The following is an 18920-nucleotide window of genomic DNA, read 5'->3' on the forward strand; positions in this document are numbered from 1 at the left end:
GTTGTTCATTCTATGTACATTTCGGTATATTTCCTGCGTTTCCCTTCGGTTCCCTGCTTTCTTCGGCTCATCTGTTTCATTGGTCTCAGCTGCTCCTCCTTTCCTCCTGATTACTCCCACCTGTGCTGTCATGTTTCTCCTCCACTCTCTCCACTCCTCTTCTCTCCACTCCTTCCCCTGCACCTAAGCCGCCTGGCTGTCGTCTCCTTTTGCTGGTTTCTCTGTGGATTTATGCCTCCTGCCACCCTCTTTCTTCCTGCCAGTTGTATTTAGTTCCCGTGCGTCCTTTGTTGTGTTACAACAAATTGTAAGTTTCTATTTGTGTCCATCTTCATCGACCCCCCCTCTATGCTGGCAGGCAAGATTTATTTTTTTTTTGCCATTCTTGAATTGTGGTCTTGAGCCGTGAAAATGAATTTTAAAGGCTCCAAATGACCACAAAATCAGTCATGTGGTGTAATAGAAAACATTTCCTGATGTAAATCATCGGCCAGAGCCAACATTGCTATTCAAATCACATTTCGTTACGCTATAATAATAAAAACAAATGTGATAACTGACGCCTAAAGTTGCCCATGTATGCTTTACGAGGCTATATTTGTAAAACCACCCTGTAATCTAAGTGTTTTGACTTCTGCTTCCGCTTTGGCTTGGAATTCCACCGGCTACTAAAGCTGATATAGTGCATATCTTCTCATGGGAAGTTAATATTTCTGTACAGCGTTGAATAAGCAAACAAACTCAAAGCTTGTGGGGGCTGGACTTTCTTTAACTCTTTTATAGAGGTTTGAGCACCAGGGGCTGAATTAACAGAGAACCCTAAGATTGAAAGTAGCTCTTAGGCTACGTTCACCCTGCAGGCCTTAATGCTCAATTGTGATTTTTTTTGCGTGGTCGTTCACATTTCAAAATATATGCGACTTGTATGTGATCTCCTGTGTGAACTGAATTCATACAACTTAAGCGTCCCGCATGCACAGTAGAGGACGCGACGACGTCAGACGTAGCAAGCGTCCTCAGTGTTTGCGGAAGTAAACATGGATTATAATGCTGCCGCGCATTTTGCGGTCATTAATTTCTTTTCTAACCCGAGCTTTTTCTCCATTGACCGCTCTCCTCATTGTTGTCCATCATGGGTGTCGTTTTTCTTCTCGCTTCTGCATAGCAGGATGCAGAATAGTGACGTTTGTCCAGTATCGTGACGTACAGGTCGTATAAATGCAACCCGGCTGTACAGACACAGGTCGCATTTTAAAAGATCAGATACATATCAGAATTAGGACCATATATCCAAGTGGCCTGGGTCGCATTTGAAAAAATCCGATCTGTGTTGTTCAGACTGTCATAAAAAGATCAGATACAGGTCACATGTGGGCAAAAAAATCGGAATTGGTCACTTCAGTCTGCAGTGTGAACGTAGCCTTAGTGATGTCCTTTCTGGAGAAATCTTACAATTTCTAGTAATGTCATTTTATTGGGGATATATAGATAATACGAAAAATATTGAATAATCATGAATAAAAAGTGGAAAAATGTACAAACAGCTATAGTACAGAGATTTTTTTTATATTATTACAGACTGTAAAATGCTCTTAATAAATATTTTAAATGAATTGGAACAAGTGGCAAAAAATACATGAATAAATACACATTTATAAATAGACAAATAGACAACTACAGTATACTGCAATAATTCAGTATACACTATAGACGCTATAGACAGAGTGAAGATGTAAACGAGGTGAGAAAGTATAGTAAGAAAATACGCTCCCTGTAACTGTAAAATGTTATTCTTCCACCTTTGAAACATTGCAAAACTCCGGCCCACAGTCTCCTCCTTGATGAAGAAAAGCTTGCCCGTGCTTTTCTCTCCTCCAGACTGGACTCTTTCAACACACTTCACATCGGGATTCCTGGCAAGAACGTACAAAAACGACAGTATGTTCACTACAGCGCTGCCAGGATCCCGATGAGAGTGCATAAACGTGAACACATCACCCCCTGTTCTCCGTTCACTGCCCTGGCTTAATGTCCCTGCCCAGATAACCTGCAGAATCTCCCTGCTCAGTTTCACTGCCTGCACGGTAATACGCCATGTTGTATGAAATACCTCCTCAGCCTTCACTGTCCCCCATGCGCTCTCTGCTCCTCCAGCACCCACCCACCTTCTTCACATTCCCAGATCCTGGTCCAGCACCACAGGAGACCGTTTCCTGTGCGGTCCCTCGGCCGTGGAACGCTCTGCCTCCACATCTGAGGGCTCCACAGACTGTGACAGGCTTGAAACCTGTTTTTTTACCCAATGTTTTAATTATCTTTTCTTTACATATGTTTTTGTCCTTTTTATTTCTCTTTGCTTTCATTGCACACACTACTTCTGCTGGTGTATTTTATCTGCATTTCAGTGTTCCTGTTTTTGTTATATTGACAGTAGCACTTTGAGATTTTTTTGTAAATGTTAGGTGCCTTATAAATAAAATGTATTATTATTATTATTATCATTTTATTATTATTACAGTTATGTAATAACCTTGGAAATCCAGACTTGTTTCATCCCCACATTTCTCCATCCGTCCTTCCTGAAGTCTGCCTGTATCACACGCTTTAAGACATGCTATACCGTGATGTTTCCATCTGCAAACTTCACGTCTGGCATTCAGATCTAAATAGTTCAACCTTGGCCTCGTGTGATTGGCTTGTCTTAATCTTCTACCGCAAGCTTTAAACAAGCGTCAACATGCTTTTTCTTGCACAGAGTGTGTGCAGAGCGTTTTAGCGGGTAAAAGGAAAAAAAAAGAAGCAGGTGGAAATTCATGCTCATGGTTTACTGAACTGTGCTCTCAGTTTCTGCAATCCGTTCACGCAGATTACTCAGTGCCATCCATCAAGCGTTTGGATTGCATGGCCCACACCTGCGAGGTAAATTCAGTGGAAATGTCATATATAAAGTTAAAGCATTTTAATCGGCACACCTCACAGCTTGTAATATGACTTTATTTATTTATTTTACACTGAAACGAGACGTTTAAAATGTGTATAAAGGTGTGGGCCATGCGGCCATGAGCTCTCGACAGATGTCCCTGAGTGAACGGATTGCAAAACTGAGAGCATGGTTTTAGTAAAGTGTGAGCACAGATTTCCACCTGCTTTTTTTTACCTGCTCTTACTCGCCGGGCTCCATACAAAAGCCATTGCACTTCAATGCATTACTTATTGTTTTCTTTGGGGGGGGAAGCCGTACCTTCTATGTTCAAGTCTTTGTGCAGCTCTCTGCGGGTGCTCTTTGACTCTTCTATCAAAAATTGTAGGTGGGGCAACTGTCCGTGGCTGGTTTATGGTGGAATTATGGTCCTTTCACTTTCAGATAATGGTTTCAAGTGTGATCAAGGTCTCCCTGCTTTTACCTATTCTACCACTTTATAAAATACTTTAGAGATCATCAGACAGCGTTGAACCAGCTCCTATTGATTTTAACATACAAGCAGGAACGCTTGCTGAGTACTTGCATACAACTTTCGTCTGTGGACTAGTTTGTTCGGATGTCTTTGTATGTGTGAATAACCGGGGCCGTTACCGACACCTGCTGTGAATTACATCTCAATAGGCGTGTTGGAAATATATTTCCTGAGAAGATTGATGTGTTCAATGTTCATTTTAACGGCATTTGAAATGACTGAACACCATTTTGACTCTTTGCAAGCAAACCCGGTAAAAAGAGCGACCTATGACCTGTGCATCGCAGAGGGAGTGCTTCCTGCCTCTGAGTTTTTGGGAACCTGGGGACTCCCTTCATCACGTTATTACCTCTAACCTAAAAGAAAACCTTTCACTCACCTCCTGTTTGAACCAAGTAGTAGCGGTGTCGCATGTAATGAAGTCACTGAGGTCGCTGTCAGATAAATCTATTTTGACTGGGAACCTTCCGGATGCAAACCCCCTCCCACCCCCCACCCCCCAACTCTGCCGTCCTCCTCCTGCACAATATGCCCACACAAACTGGCGCGGGGCAAAAATGTATACAGTGGGCGCATTGATGATTGATAGGGACTGAGATCTCTCTGTCAGAGTGGAGCTGATAGCGTCATGTCTGCTGCCTGCCTGAAAGGAGAGCCCACCATGTGACGAGGAGGCCAGCGAGAAACGACAGGAAGTAATTAGAAAGCAAGATTAGAGGCACCTGCACCTCCAGTTTCTTCCTACCAAGTCCATGTCTGTATGGGTTGTAGACCACAGTCACCCACTGAGGAAGTATGGGTTCTCTCTAGAATGGGAAAAGGTGTTGTTTTCTTTCTTCCTACCATCCCCCACTCTCTGTTTCCTCTCTTTCTTCCCACCCACCACCCCGCAGTGACCTCCGTGTTGTCAGCCCGTCTGCAGATTTTAACCTGAAGCTCAATGCCCCCTGTTGTTCCTGCCTCCCTTAAGAAACACGTCGTTGTTCCACGCTGAGGTCCAGCAGTCGGCTCCTTTGGTTTCTGGTTAAACGCTGCATGACAAACAGGGCCTTGTAGTCTTGAAGTTTTCAAGCCACCTGAACTTTTTTCACGTTTTGCCATGTGGCAGGCACAAATTTCACAAAGGGTTTTGTTGCGGCTTTATGCGATAGACTAACACATAATGGGATAACACGAAATAAAAATCTGAAAAGTGTGGTGTGCAATAATATTCAGTATCCAGTGCCATCGAGTTGCTTTCAGAAAGCCCCTAACAAGCAAGCAGCGTCCAAATGTGCAAATTTATTCTCAGCGTAAATGCAGCTGTTCTGTGAAGACCTCAGAGGTTTCTTCGAGCACATTTGGGAACAATCAGCATCACAAAGCCCAAGAGACACAGCTGTGGAGAAAGCTAAAGCTGGGTGATGTTATAAAATGATTTCCTAAGCTTCAACCACCTCATAGCTCCACCTGGACAACAATAATCAGACGAGGTGCCACACGACTGCAGCGATCCGCTTCCCAAGGATCTTTTTTTTTTTTTTTATAGTTGAAAGAATACCAGAACAGGTCCTGTTTGCAGATTCCCACAAGCCATGTAAGGGGCACAGCAAACACGTGGAAGACAGTGATCAGGTGGTATCAGACCTAAATTGAAATTATACAGACTTACAGGACTTTCTCAGAAAATTAGAATATTGTGATAAAGTTCTTTATTTTCTGTAATGCAATTGAAAAACATGAAATGTCATACATTCTGGATTCATTACAAATCAACTGAACTATCGCAAGCCTTTTATTGTTTTAATATCGCTGATTATGGCGTACAGCTGAAGAAAACTCAAAAATACTTGCAGCTGTAACTGCATCAGAGAACGGGCAAAAAAAAAAGCAGTAGCTGAATAAAAATGCATGCTTTATAGATTTGCAATTGAAAAAAAAAAAACACAAAAGAAGATTTTTCTTGCCATTTACAAACTTTGCACCGGTTTGCGTTAACGTTATCTCATAAAATCATCATGCACTACAAGACAACTTGTGGTTGTTAAAATAGAAAATGTTAAAAGGTTCAAGGGGTGTAAATACGTTTGCGAAGGCACTAAGTAAACGTCCCATCTGCAGTCCACACCTTCAAATCCGCATTTGGTCGAGCAGAAGACTGCTTGTTTTTCTCCGGCCTCCCGTCTCCGCCCTGCCTATCTAGACGCGGCATCGCATTCTGGAGAATAAGACGAAGAAAGTTTATCCCTCAGCGGTTTCCACATCAGAGCGCTTGGGTCCAAGCCAGCGAGAGGAGATTCTTGTTGTGGGCGGAGAGAGCTCTTTCACCTCTCGGTGTGCTTTAGCGGGACGTTTTGTCAGCACATTTGTGTGCTTAAAAAAGGGCAGCGAGTACAAACCCATTAGATGGGGGAATGCGTTTGACACCCCAGGCGAGACTCAACAGCCACACATGGGCTCACACATGCGAGGCGTGTTTGGAACTCAGATGATCAGAGGTGTTTGTGTCTCTTCAGGGAGATCTACCTGCAGGTGAGCATGAACGAAGGCCTGTCCTACATCACCAGCTCGGTTCACATCACCACCACTGAATGTGTGAGTACAGCCAAGGGGAGGCGCTCGACTCGTGTTTATATCACTCTTTGGCATTCTGCCGCTGTTCAACAAGCTTTCTTCCAAATTATTTTCTCCTGCTTCTCTTATCTTCCTCTCTTTCTCCTCTGTTGTTTTTCATCAGAGGAGGCTGTGAGTACTTTACCTTTCGCCCCCTTCTCTTTTTTTTTATGTTTTGGTATCAGTTGTATGTTAGTTGAAGTGAATCATCATGCGTTCGTTGTATGTTTTTCCGCGTAGTTTGACGGCACCATCGTGCTGATTTCGCTGCTGGTTGTGTTCCTGCTCCTGGCTCTGCTGCTCATGTGGTGGTTCTGGCCTCTCTGCTGCACCGTGGTAAGTGAGCCCATTTCACAATGATCATCACAGCGATTTACCGCTTTGGGATGCCTGACATCTGCGACCTTCGGCTTGGGGTCAGTTGCACACAGGCTAACTTGTCTTTATGTTGTTTGTTGTTGTTGTTGTCAGGTAATCAAAGAACCTCCACCTCCCCCGCCTCCAGAGCCAGTAAGTCGGCACTTTTGCAAACGTGAAAATTGATATTGTCCCTACTTTGCAGATATTAAGCAGTACACTGCGAAAAGAGAACTAAAAATAAGTACAATTTTCTTGAAATTAATGTATTTGACCTTGATTTGAGCAGGTAAATAAGATTATTTGCCAATGGGATGAGTATTTTTACCCCTAAAATAAGATAATTAGATATACTGCACTTGAAATAAGATGATGGAGATGAATTGTTCCTATTTTAAGTGCAAAAATCTTATTCCATTGGCAGATTATCTTATTTATCTGCTCAAATCAAGGAAAGATACTTTAATTTCAGAAAAAAAACAACTTTTTTTAGGTATATTTTTGCAGTGTAGTATAATATTTAGCAGTCATTGAACAGTGCCTTGGTACACTGCAAAAACGGAACTAAAAATAAGTAACATTTTCTTAAAATTTGTGCCTTTTTCCTTGATTTGAGCACGTAAATAAGATGATCTGCCAATAGAATAAGATCTTTTGCTCTTAAAATAGGAACAATTTATCTCCATCATCTTATTTCAAGTGCAGTATGCCTAATTATCTTATTTCTGGGGTCAAAATACTCGTTCCATTTGCAGATAGTCTTATTTACCTGCTCAAATCTAGGACAAAAACACTAATTTTAAGAACATTTTACTTATTTTTACATCAGTTTTTGCAGTGTAAAGTATTCACATCCCTTGAGCTTTTTGAACAATTAATCATGACCACCATCTCTCAGATATTTATTTGAGTTTAACGTGACAGACAAACACAAAGTAGCACATAATTGTGGAGGGAAAACAATTAAAATCTGAATTACTGTATATATTCAGCCTCCCTTACACCGATACCCCTAAATAGAATCTAGTGAAATAATGCACCATAAAGGGGACGTCTCGTGCTTTTTAATGCCTTGCTTTAGTTATAAAGTGGAACTGCAATGCTTTGGGCTGAAGTCCTCGTTATTGTTGCCCCACAGCCCCCCTTTATCCCTGAGAGCAACTTGTTTTGGTGCTGTCTCTTTAAATACAGCGAAGGCCCTTCACACCCCGCCTCCCTTCAGATCTCAGAGCGTTGTACTCCACCCCATTCAGCCATTTTGGTAGCATGCTGGAGGACGATGTTATGGATTGTGTGGGTTAATAATCCCAGCAACCAAACATTTTGACTTATACACTTGGAGCTTTGGCATCCTTCAGCTTGGACTACACAAGCGTGGCGAGAAATTAAAATGGCAGATTTGCGAGCTTGGTTTAGCTGGAAGTCCATGACCTCGTTTAGCAGTTCTGCAGCAAATGCTGTGATGTAATTGTTGGAAAAACATAATAGAGAACAGGGAACACTGAACGGCTTTGCAAATATGACCCAAGTACACAACAAAATGGATTTATGGGCTAAAAAAAAAGTTGATTTTGGATATATCCCCTTTAAAAAAAAAGTGCACTACTTTGTAGTGGTCTGTTACATAAAATCCCAATTAAATACACAATATAGTTTATGGTTTTAACAATAATAAGGCAAAAAGTAAAAAACTTCTAGGAGCATGAATATCTTTGCAAGCTGCTGTGTAGGATTCAACCTTAGTAGAAGTTGTAAGCTAAAGAATATAAACATATTCATAATGACGTTCTCTATCAAAGGATTCAGATGAGGATGATGGGATGCCTAAGAAGAGGTGGCCCACCGTAGACGCTTCATACTATGGAGGAAGAGGAGTGGGTGGCATCAAGCGTATGGAGGTAAGCCCCACACTCAAAGCTTTCTTTTCCCAAAATTCAAAATGACGTTATGCACAGAGAATCTGAGTTGCTTTTCCTCATAAATTCAAGGTACGATGGGGGGAGAAAGGGTCGACCGAGGAAGGCGCCAAACTGGACAAACCTAAAAATGCGATTGTAAAGATGCCCGAGCAGGAATTTGAACCATATGAGCCCAGACCTCGAAAAGCTCCACGCCGTTCCCCCCAGCAGAAGAAGTGGTACTCGCCCATTAAGGTCAGTGTGTCGCACTACATATATTGTTCATTTTTTATTCATAATTTTTTTTTCCAGATGACTTGTAACTCGACTTTCTGGACTTTCCAGGGGAAACTAGATGCTCTGTGGGCTCTGTTCAGAAGAGGATATGATCAGGTATCTCTAATGAGGCCACAGCCTGGAGATCAGGTGAGCCCAGCTCAACACACACAAACTCTCTGTGCAGCACTGCAATCTAAGGATATGGTCTAATTATGAGGCTCCTTCTCTTGTAATAACCACCCTTGAGGCTTTTAATAGTAAGTTATATGTTATAGAGGTTTTTTTTGTTGTTTAGCTGTGAACAACAGCGCTTCCATGTCGATCTGCCAGTTTTTACTGATTTATATCAACAGTTTCTGAGCTACATGTAGAGGTCAGTTCAGCTTTTTCTCCACTCCTGCTGAGATTCACAGTCAGTCAGTCAGAGTCACTTGTCAAAGCTGCGATTGTTCACGCACAAGGACTTTGGTTGTTTTCTGTGCTTTCCCCTGAAATTCCCAGCAAATAACAAGGTTTCAGTCGAGGTTCCAAGAGAACGACTCAAACCCGCTCGCTCTCTTTCACAGAGCATTCCAAAAGTATTCATACCTCCTGAACCTTTTCATGTTTTGCCATATTGCAACCACGGACCTCCATGTATATTGTTGGGATTTTGTGTGGCTGACCAAAACAAACTTTTGTATAATCGATCACATAACAATCTGAAAAGAGCGATTGATATGAGCGTTTAGCTCTTTTTATTACAATACCCCTAATAGTATTGAGTCCAGCCTTCAGATATCACCAAGAAAGAAATAATATCACAAGGACAGTGGAGCATGGCAGGTCAGGGATAACATTATTTAGACATATAACCCTGAGTTAGGGTGTAATATCCAAAGTTGTGAGCATCTGGAGTAGTGACATAGATGTCCAGCTAACCTGAAAGGATGACAGAAGCAGCAAAGCGGCCCATGGGAGCTCTGGAGGAGCTACACAGATCTGCAGCTCAGCTGGAAGAGTCTAAGGAAAAAGTGGGAACTTTTAGTCACGCTTTCTAAAAATGTGGCCTTTGTGGAAGAGCTGCTAAATTGCTGAGCACACAAGATTTGTGAAATGCCAGGTGGGAGACACGTGTGGAAGATGGTGCTTTGCTGAGAGGAGACCGAAATTGAACTTTTTGCCCAACGAGCAAAATGCCACATCTGGTGGAAAACTAACACCCAGAGTACACTTTTTCTTGTGTTTGACATGGTGGTGATAGATGGAGGGGGGAAAGAGTTGCTTTTCTTCAGCAGGACCGGGTCGCCGTTCAGAGGTGATGGAAAGATGGATGAAGCAAAGAGAAATCCTCGAAGAAAACAAGCTAGGCTGTACACAACCTGAGACTTGGACAGTGATTCAACAAGCCTGGGCTACAACGCAATGGTTTAGATTAAAGCAATATGTATGTGATGGAATGGCCCAGTCAAAGTCCAGAGCAAAAAGTGACTTGATAAATGATGTTCACGGGTACTCTACCGAATCTGACTGATCTTAAGCTATTTTTGTAAAAGGAGAACGGGCATCAGTCGATTGAATAGACATGTGCAAAGCTGATGGGCACAAATGCAAAACACTTGAAGCTGTAACTGTAGCAAAGGTGGTTCCTGAAGCGATGATTTGACGGTGGCCATGTCAAAATACTCTTGCGAGACAAAAAACGATTTCGCATCAAACAGAATTTAGTCGTTTGCTCTTTTAAATTGGCATCACTGGCGCTTTTGAGTCCTAAAGTGTGCCATCTCTCGGGAGGGAAGAATGCGGGCAAAGTGATCTCTGTCTTCTAACCTTGACCCCATGAAGGGCATCCCATAACCCTGAAGGCGTGTTTTCCCCATCACACTGGTCGTCATGGTGAAACATCTGCGCCGTTGTAAATGGCCGTCATTGTCGCTCCACATATCACTTATTGATTTATCCTTCTGAATGGCATGATTCATCTTTACCAGAGCGTCAGTGTGTGCCTGCCGCATGCAGTGTCTATAAAACTGGTTAACATTGGTGCTTCTATCCCTTCTTGTCTGTGTTGGATTTCCTCGGTTTCTTACAAGGCAGAACAAAACGTGTCTGTCAGCGCAGAAGTTTCTGGAGTCTTTGTCAGTCACTTTCTATGGGACTTTGGTTGGCGGAGCCATTCAGCAAGGACCCAGCTCCCTTCACGCGCCATTAACCGAGGAAAATGAAAAGCTGGACAGAAATAAAATGGATGCAAAAAAAAGCCCGCTTTTGTTCCGAGGGAGATGGTTGTGCAGAACGGGTACTGAAACCGCTCCATTAAAGTTGATGGAAAGAATCTCAGATGTAAAATTTGAGGTCGAATGTGAGTGAATTTGAAGCATCTCTGAAAGCAAGATGGCTCAAAAAGACGGCATAGAACATCTCTGTGCCTCGTTAAACAGCAGCTCAGAAGGAATCCGTGCTGCTTCCTCCTCGCATTACTCCTAGATCACTTTGTCTGCGTAAGGGCCATCAGTGGACTGCCGGTTTCTCCCTCGCTACCTGTTTATACTTCCCCAGAGCCCATGGCGCTGACACAAACGGCACAGACCTCGTTCCTGGCCAGAGGGCGGCCACCAAAATCTCCTTCCTCATTTACAAACTGTCCAAGATGGCTCCTTTTTCACCCTCTAGTTCACCTAAAATATTTGTGCATATAAAATGCAAATCTTCCTGGATTTCTTTAATCCCTTATTTAGCTTTCGATGATCACATGACAGGCGTGGGGTGTTCAGGAAACCTGCCATTCGAAACATCCCAGGTTTCTTAAGTAAATCTAGAGCTTTAGCAGTGAGTTACGCACCATCATCTCATCTCTTGTCCCAGTTCCTTGCAAAAGTATTTATGTCCCTGATTCGGATTGACAGATTAGCATTCGTAAAATAGTTGGAAAACCATGCGTCCTTTTCTAGCGTCCTCACTCAATTATGTATGATTTTGAGTTAATCACACAGATTAAAGAGTAAGAAGAGGGTTTTTTTTTTTACATTTCCTCTGTGTAACCAGTGGATAGAGAGCCGAGCAAAAGTGTTTTTATTTAACTATATTTTGTGAAGTTATATCCATACATGTGCATATTTGATTAGTTAATTCATTTTACACATTTAAACATTAAACCCGAAAGGTTGAGGTGGAAACTCTGTTTCAGAAGTTTGATTACACTCTCTTGTCCTCTTGTTATATTTTTTTCAATTAATTTTATCTGAATTAGTTTTATAAAATGCCAATTCATAAGAAAAGTGAGGGACCTTTTAAGGCACAGCTGTACCTTCAGAAATGTAAAATCAATCCAATCCAATCACATTGATAGATTTAAAGTCAACTACATACATTTTTGATTGATTCTAGTTATAAACGATGCATTCAAGTTCAGTTTATTATGTCTGTTAGGTAAACATGTCCTGATGCATCCCTTTTTTTTTTTTTCTTTTTTTTTCTTTTTTGCAATTGCTAAAAAGTTTTCTATCTAAGGAAACTTATCTGATTACACCCGACTGACTTTGCAGCAATCCCTCCTCCTGAATAAGCATGTGGTGACAATGGACAGTCGATTGCGTCGATTCGCTAGCTTTGCATCAGTCCCTCAAACTGAGCACGTAATGTGGCGACATGAGAAAGTAATCCTCCCTTTGAACAGGAAAAAAACTCCTTCAGAACCAGGCTCAGTGTGACCCAGCATCTGCCTTCACAATGACTGGGGCCTGTTCCCTAATATAAAGCCTTTTAAATGAATAAATATAATTTTGTATTTTATTTCTAACTTATTTACTTGTAATAACTTGTAGATCACTTTCTCCTCCTTTATAAGGTTTTGCACATAAAAACCTCTAAGATTTTCTTTCATTTGCTTCTAGCAGAAGAGCAATAAATGCGGCCCCTGAAAGGAAAAATAGATTGAATCATCAACAGTCTTTTATTGTCATTGTTACTTTAATGACAATTCTGCTGAGGCAGAAACTCGCTCAGAATGCCCATAATTATACATAACGCGCAGACACAACAAGTCATAATCTTGCCAAGCTTTTTTTTTTTTTTTCTAATCACAGAGGTACCCATGCAGCAGTTTCCATATGTAAGTGAAGCGTGAGCTGTAAGGTCATGTGACCTGACAGGCCGAGCTGTCAGTTCACATGTGTCTCCTTTCTGTTTCTTGCCCCACGGATTCTTCACTGTGATGCTGAACCGTGTGTGTGTGTGTGTGTGTGTGTGTGTGTGTGTGTGTGTGTGTGTGTGTGTGTGTGTGTGTGTGTTCATCTATTTCCAGTAAACATCCACAAACAATCTCCCCTGGACGTCTACATTAGAGAGAAGGGCAAAGTCTTTGGGGTTTGAAGGGGGGGGAAATAGAGAACAGATGAGTGGTGTGCAGAGGGATGCTGGAGGTATTGCAGGGCTTTGTTTTTAATTTATGACCAGGAGTTCTGGGCTTCAGACAAACAATCGGCGAAAAGAAGGAAGCAGTGACGGATATCGCAGCCGGGGGCTGGGGTCAGCATCCGTTTCAATGTAAAAACCTCTTTTTGCCGTCAGGTCTAGTAAATAAGCTGCAACGGCCTTCGACAAATGATTAAGCTCAATACATACTTTCTGTATAAAACGTGTTTTGCAATAAAATTAAAGAACCAGCGTTTTGTTTCGGTTTTGAGGGGGTTTACAACAATGAAAATACAACTTTTACAGCAGCCTCATTTGAGACTTAGACAGCTTTATTTTTCATTTTGTATACACAAAGTGCGTACTGAACGAAATTTCGTTTGCATACAGCTTGAAAAATCACAGTAAATTGCACTAAATTTCAGGATAAATATGCAGCAGCGATTTGTGTAAACAATTGAAATGTAAACAATGTAAAACAATGTAAACAATGCAGGGGAAATTGACAGTGTGCTATTCACAGTGTCCAGGAGAGTATTATTAAAACCGTGTAATATACAAATGTGGTACAGAGTCCATTTTGTGGCTTCAGCATTTCAGAGACTCCTATTTTGTGTTGAGGTTCACTTAAAATCCAAGTGAAACTATGTTGTTTTTGGTGTTTTAGTTTGACATCAAACTCCTAATACATGGAATTGAAATGTTTTAAAAAAAACATTATTTTTTCCATGTTTCACATTTGCAGCCTGACAAATTGACTGTATTTGTTTTTTCCATTAGGCTCATTCTAATCTGGAGTTTCTGTGCAGATATCGAACCAAACTACATGAACAAACTGCTATAAGTCTTTATTTATTAGAGTATATATACTGTAGTAAAACCCTGATGGGTTCTACATTATTTTTGACCAAAATTAAGAGCTGAAAGAGCGACATGCGGCTCGTGAGCTGCAGGTTGCAGACCCCCTATATCAAAACTGACTATTCACCCTTTTTCCTTTTTGGTTCTCTTTGAAGGTGAGTGAACTAAGCCCCCCCCCCCCCCCCCGTTTCTTTCTGTTATTCATGAGGTTCATTCAGACCATATGCTCTAGTAGAGCCATGCTTACAGTCACACACACACACACGTAAACATACTCATATTCATGATCCTGTCCTCTCATTGTGTCCATATGCTGTCTCTCCTGTTGTGCTGCTGCTCACAAACTGGCCTTTTCACAGCCGCCCAGCAACGACGCCCAAAGACGTCCCCCCTCTCCGTCCGTCCCTGCACGCCCCACCAAGCTGCCCTCAATCAATTACACACTCCTCACACACACACACACACACGCTTGAACCCACAATTACCCTCTTTGGTCGCAAAGCTTCTGCTGCCGCGTCCTCTTAATGGCCCCTGTGTGACTTTAGGGCCTCTCTGCTTAATAAGGTGTTATAATCAGACCACCAAGGGTCCGCCACACAGCGATCCGACCCTCCATCTTTCACTCACCGACCGAGGGAGGAGAGTTTGCGAGACAGCAGAGACAAACCCATCAATGGGGACAATGAGAGATGCTTCCCTTTCTCCGAGACTTGTAAATTATGGTAAACACTGTTGGGGAGAAATGTAAATCCTTCTCTTTTACATGCCTTCAAATCAAGGGACATGGCATGCTTTCTGTTCGGTATCTAAAGAGTCTCAGTTGATGCTTCTCGAGAAGGGAAAGTGGGAAAGCTGACGATTAAAACACTTGGTCAGAGCCGGCTTCACAGCTATTGTAGTGCAGGATAGAAGCATCTCTATGAGGCATCAGACATCCACGCATCTTTCTGCGATGCTGGGCATGAGCTATCAAAAATCATTTTGGCTGATAAATCTGAAAAAACGCATTGATTTCGTACAACGTGGCTCTCAAAAGTATTGACATCCCTATTAAAAGACCAGACTTTATGTGATGTAAAAAATTAGGCCATAATATATAGTTTCCACCTTTATTGTGACCTTTATCCTGCACTTTTCCTCTGAAAAACAAAGAATTGGGGGGATACAATTAAAAAGCAGAGCTGCGTATTGTAATCATACAAACCCTTAAAATAATATTTTTCTGAACCATCTTCTTATTCAATTTCACTTCATTTCCATTCAGCTTTCTTTGCTTGGAGTCAATCAGCGCCAAACTTGACTTGAACGCCGACTCTACTTTGCAAAACTTATCAAAATCTATCTCTCTGTGGACTCAGTGTGGGGGAAGGGGGGGGGGGGATAGATTCAGTTTTCTAGCAGACACCTGAAGCATTTGTGTTAAAACTCCCTACTTTAATCTACCTAAATAAAATCCCAGTCCATCTGAAGAAAAGTGATGGTATCCCATAAAGCTGCAAGACGTGTTCAAAGCCTTCTTGCATTCTTCTTGTATTTTAAATATCTCATATATACCCCTCTTGTTCCCTTTCTACTGATTCTGTGTAGTATATATTTGTCAAATGTTCATCTTTTATTGCCTTACTTCCTATTTTACCTCTTTTTTGTGTGTTGGGTTATGGTTTGTTCATTGAAAATGCTCAATTAAAAAAAAAAAAAAAAAAAGCTTTCTGCACCATATGTGTCTCAAGATCTGGAACACATTCAAACTCAGGCGACACTTAGTGGTTACAGGGGATATAGCAGAAAGGAATTGGCACCAAAAGTTTTGAAGCGTTTTGAAGCATTGATGTATCACTTTCCAATAGGCATCATTTAAATTCAATTCAAGCCAAAACCTTGAATCGAGCTTCACTTTGCCATTATGTCCGTTGTTGCTTTGTTTTGGTAAAGCAATCTCTGAAGTTGTTCTTTTACCAAGGAAAAGTAATTCCAGTTGGATGCTGCCAAGTTTTAACTCAGCCCGGTTCCTCATATCAGACCAGAACAGATCCTCCTAAAAGATTTGGGTAGATTTTAACCAGGCACTGCCTCTTTTGTTTGGTTTAGTTCTGTTGTCTCGTAACTCTACTCCTTTTGCCTCGGAGACTTCAGAAGAAACAAGAAAATGTTTTGTCACATCAAGAACACAAAGCATCCGCGTTGGAAAGATTCCTTCACCTCCTTTATTGCTGCCAGTCTCTCTGCCTTTTTAGTCACAAAATGTTATTATGCCAGTGTTTTACCACATATACTTAAATGTGTAAAAACTGTCTTCTTTGTACCACAATATGTGGTATTCAATAAATTAGAATGTGCATTTCTAAGAGGCTTGTTTTTCAGATTAAAAGTACCTTTTGGAGAAAAATACTTTAAGCTGGTATTAAACATACTTTTCACTAAACCCCCATTTCTGCGTGAAAAATTTAGCTTTTTTTATTGGTCTGATGCAATATTCTAATGTTAAATGTTACCCTTCTCCTGACTGATACCTTTGCATAATAAACTCCCTCTGATTCTTTGTAACCAATAGGAAAAACTGTGGCTTTTTCTAAATATTAAAAGCATGGAAAAGTCAAGAAAATCCTGACAAACTTTATTTCGGATTGTTTAGATGGCATATAACCTTAAAATGTTGAAATGTTGTTTTTATTTTGTTACCCTCTGCCCCAGCCGCCACACCTCTAAGATTTTTGTTTTGTTTTGTTTAGCAGTTAACTTGTAGAAAAAAAATGTTGCATCATTGTTGTTTAGTCTGTCAGTTCCTACAAAGCCTGCTATGTATCAAGTGTACACTTTATAGGGCACTATTTTAGTCGTCATTCTGAATGAAAACCGTTATAATTAACCTTTGTCTCGCTGCGTTCTGCAGGGTCGCTGTATTAATTTCCAGCGGGTCAGAGATGATGATCCCCCGGCCCCTCCCCGAATGCCTCACTCTGCTGCTCCGCCTCCTCCTCCTCCGCCAGCTGAGGAGCGACCTTTGGTCTCCAACTCGGTCCCCCGCACGAAGCCTCCATCAAGGGGACCCCGCACCGCTCCGTCCCCCATCACAGCACCTCCCTGCCGCGCACCCCCTCCCGTGACACGGCTGCCGCCAGGCCCACCCCCGACCCGTGCTCCCCCGGGGCCTCTCGGACCCCCACCATCCAGGCCTCCGCCGAGGCTGTAATGATGGAAAGCATGGATGCGAACACAGGCCAATGCAAACATATTCTTCCCCCTTTGAACTCAATCATTTTAGCACATTACAATTAGAAACTTCAATGTATTTTACTGGGATTTTATGTGACGGATCAGCACAACGTAATGCATAATTGTGAGGTGGAAAAAGGAGGATTTGCTACCCAACTTTCCGGCGTTTTACAAACAAAAATCTAAGAAAGGTTTTGCAGGCATTTGTATTCGGCCTCTCTGAATGTATAATTCGTAGAGGCACCTTTTGTCGTTTTTTGGGGTGTCTCTGCTGGCTCTCCGCATCTAGAGTTGGAAATTATTGCCCAGTCATAGCTCAGGCTCAGTCAAACTGGACAGAAAGCATCTGTTGACATCCATTATGACCCTCAGCATAATGTAGCCACCACTGTGTTTAATGCTGGGAATGATGTGTTTAAGGTCTTCGTGGAGACAAGGCATACCTCAACCCCAGTCAGAAGTCTTTTGCACTCTCTAATAGGTTTTCCTTCAGCTTTGTCCCGTATTTAGCTCAGTTACCCTTCCAGTCAACATGTGCGCCATAGGCTTTCCTATTCACACATGGTTTGCATAATCACCTGGCCATCAGAGGACCTTCTTCCACATGTTTGCACTGGGCCCAACATGGCAGGTGGCTGACTGCAAAGCAGACATCTTATGGGATTTTATTTTTCTTTCGCTGATGGATTGAACAGTGCTGTTTGAGATCTTCAAAGCCCAGGATTTTGTTTGATAACCTCACCGTGCTTTAAACCTCTCCACATTGTTCTCTGGCAAGCCTCGGAGGCCTTCACAGAACAAATACTAATTAGCAGCACTGGATTTAATTTAGGGCTGTAGGAGCAAAGAGGGTTGAATGCACGCCAAACAATTCAGATTTTCCACTTCACAGTTGTGCAATGCTTAGAAAAATGCTAATAAAGAACAGCATAGTTTGCAAGTCACTCTCAAATCTCAGCTATTTAAAAAAAAAAAAGATTTTTTAGAAGACGGTCTTTCATCAGTCCGCACGTCAGAGTGAAAAAATCTTCCAGACCAGAAGCTCAGAGGCTTCGAGCTCTGCGTCTTGTTGCTGGACAGCAAAATGAATCGCTCTGACGGCAAAACTCTCGTACGCAAAAACAAACAAAAAGCGACAACCGTGGATTCAATTGGGACTGTTTGTACAGTAGCAGCATTTATGGTGTGGGTGGTGAGTGTAAGTGTTATCAGACTTTAGTGATGTCGAAGGTGAGCTAGCAACAGTTAGCATCTGAAGATGAACGGATGTGATTTTCTATATACATACGCAGCACAATAATAACACCCAAGGAGAAAGTGTTATACGAATCATGTTAGTACCAAAAAAAGGGTGGCGGGGTCAGTTATGATGGTTTTTTTTAATCAATTCATGCATGTTTATACTTTTTCAACCAAAAAAAAATAAAAAACTTTACTGCAACCTGATTAAAATGTAGTTTTAATGTTCAACAACCTTATTGCAACTGCAGGGCAGTTTCTCAGTATGTTATTTATTGTAATACAGGCCCCCCTTTCTTTAGCCCCTCTTGTTTTTTTGTAGGTTTTTTACATCATTGTGGGGTGGGGTGCACCACGGCAGATATTAGCGAACCTAGCGTCTGATGTGCTTGTGATCATTTGAACACCTTCAAAGTAAGAGTGCATTAAAAAAACGTGTATCTTCAGGGCTCTTTGTATACTCCATTTACTGACCGAAATGATCGTTTGCATTGTTTCTTCGATATTAACACGTCTGACTTCAATAAAGATTTCTTTTTTATGTGCCGACTCGTCTAGTTTTTATTTGTTCGGGTTTGAACAGGAGGCTTTGCTGTGATGGTGTAAGTCAAACCAGCAGGTCAACTGATTTTAA

General features: G+C 41.8%; 1 protein-coding gene across 1 annotated transcript in view; it reads left to right on the forward strand.

The window, feature by feature from the left end:
• antxr1d (ANTXR cell adhesion molecule 1d) overlaps positions 1-18832 on the forward strand; it is a 44103-nt gene extending 25271 nt beyond the window's left edge. Inside the window, exons 12-18 of the mRNA XM_012880505.3 lie at positions 5951-6029; positions 6288-6383; positions 6519-6557; positions 8204-8302; positions 8393-8557; positions 8648-8728; positions 16725-18832. Coding sequence (XP_012735959.2) covers positions 5951-6029; positions 6288-6383; positions 6519-6557; positions 8204-8302; positions 8393-8557; positions 8648-8728; positions 16725-17024 — 859 coding nt within the window. The 3' untranslated portion in view covers positions 17025-18832. The remainder of the gene's footprint in view (positions 1-5950; positions 6030-6287; positions 6384-6518; positions 6558-8203; positions 8303-8392; positions 8558-8647; positions 8729-16724) is intronic.
• Positions 18833-18920: the final 88 nt, after the last annotated feature.

Source organism: Fundulus heteroclitus, chromosome 22 (genome assembly GCF_011125445.2).
Source record: "Fundulus heteroclitus isolate FHET01 chromosome 22, MU-UCD_Fhet_4.1, whole genome shotgun sequence".
In the NCBI taxonomy this organism is placed as follows: Eukaryota; Metazoa; Chordata; class Actinopteri; order Cyprinodontiformes; family Fundulidae; genus Fundulus; species Fundulus heteroclitus.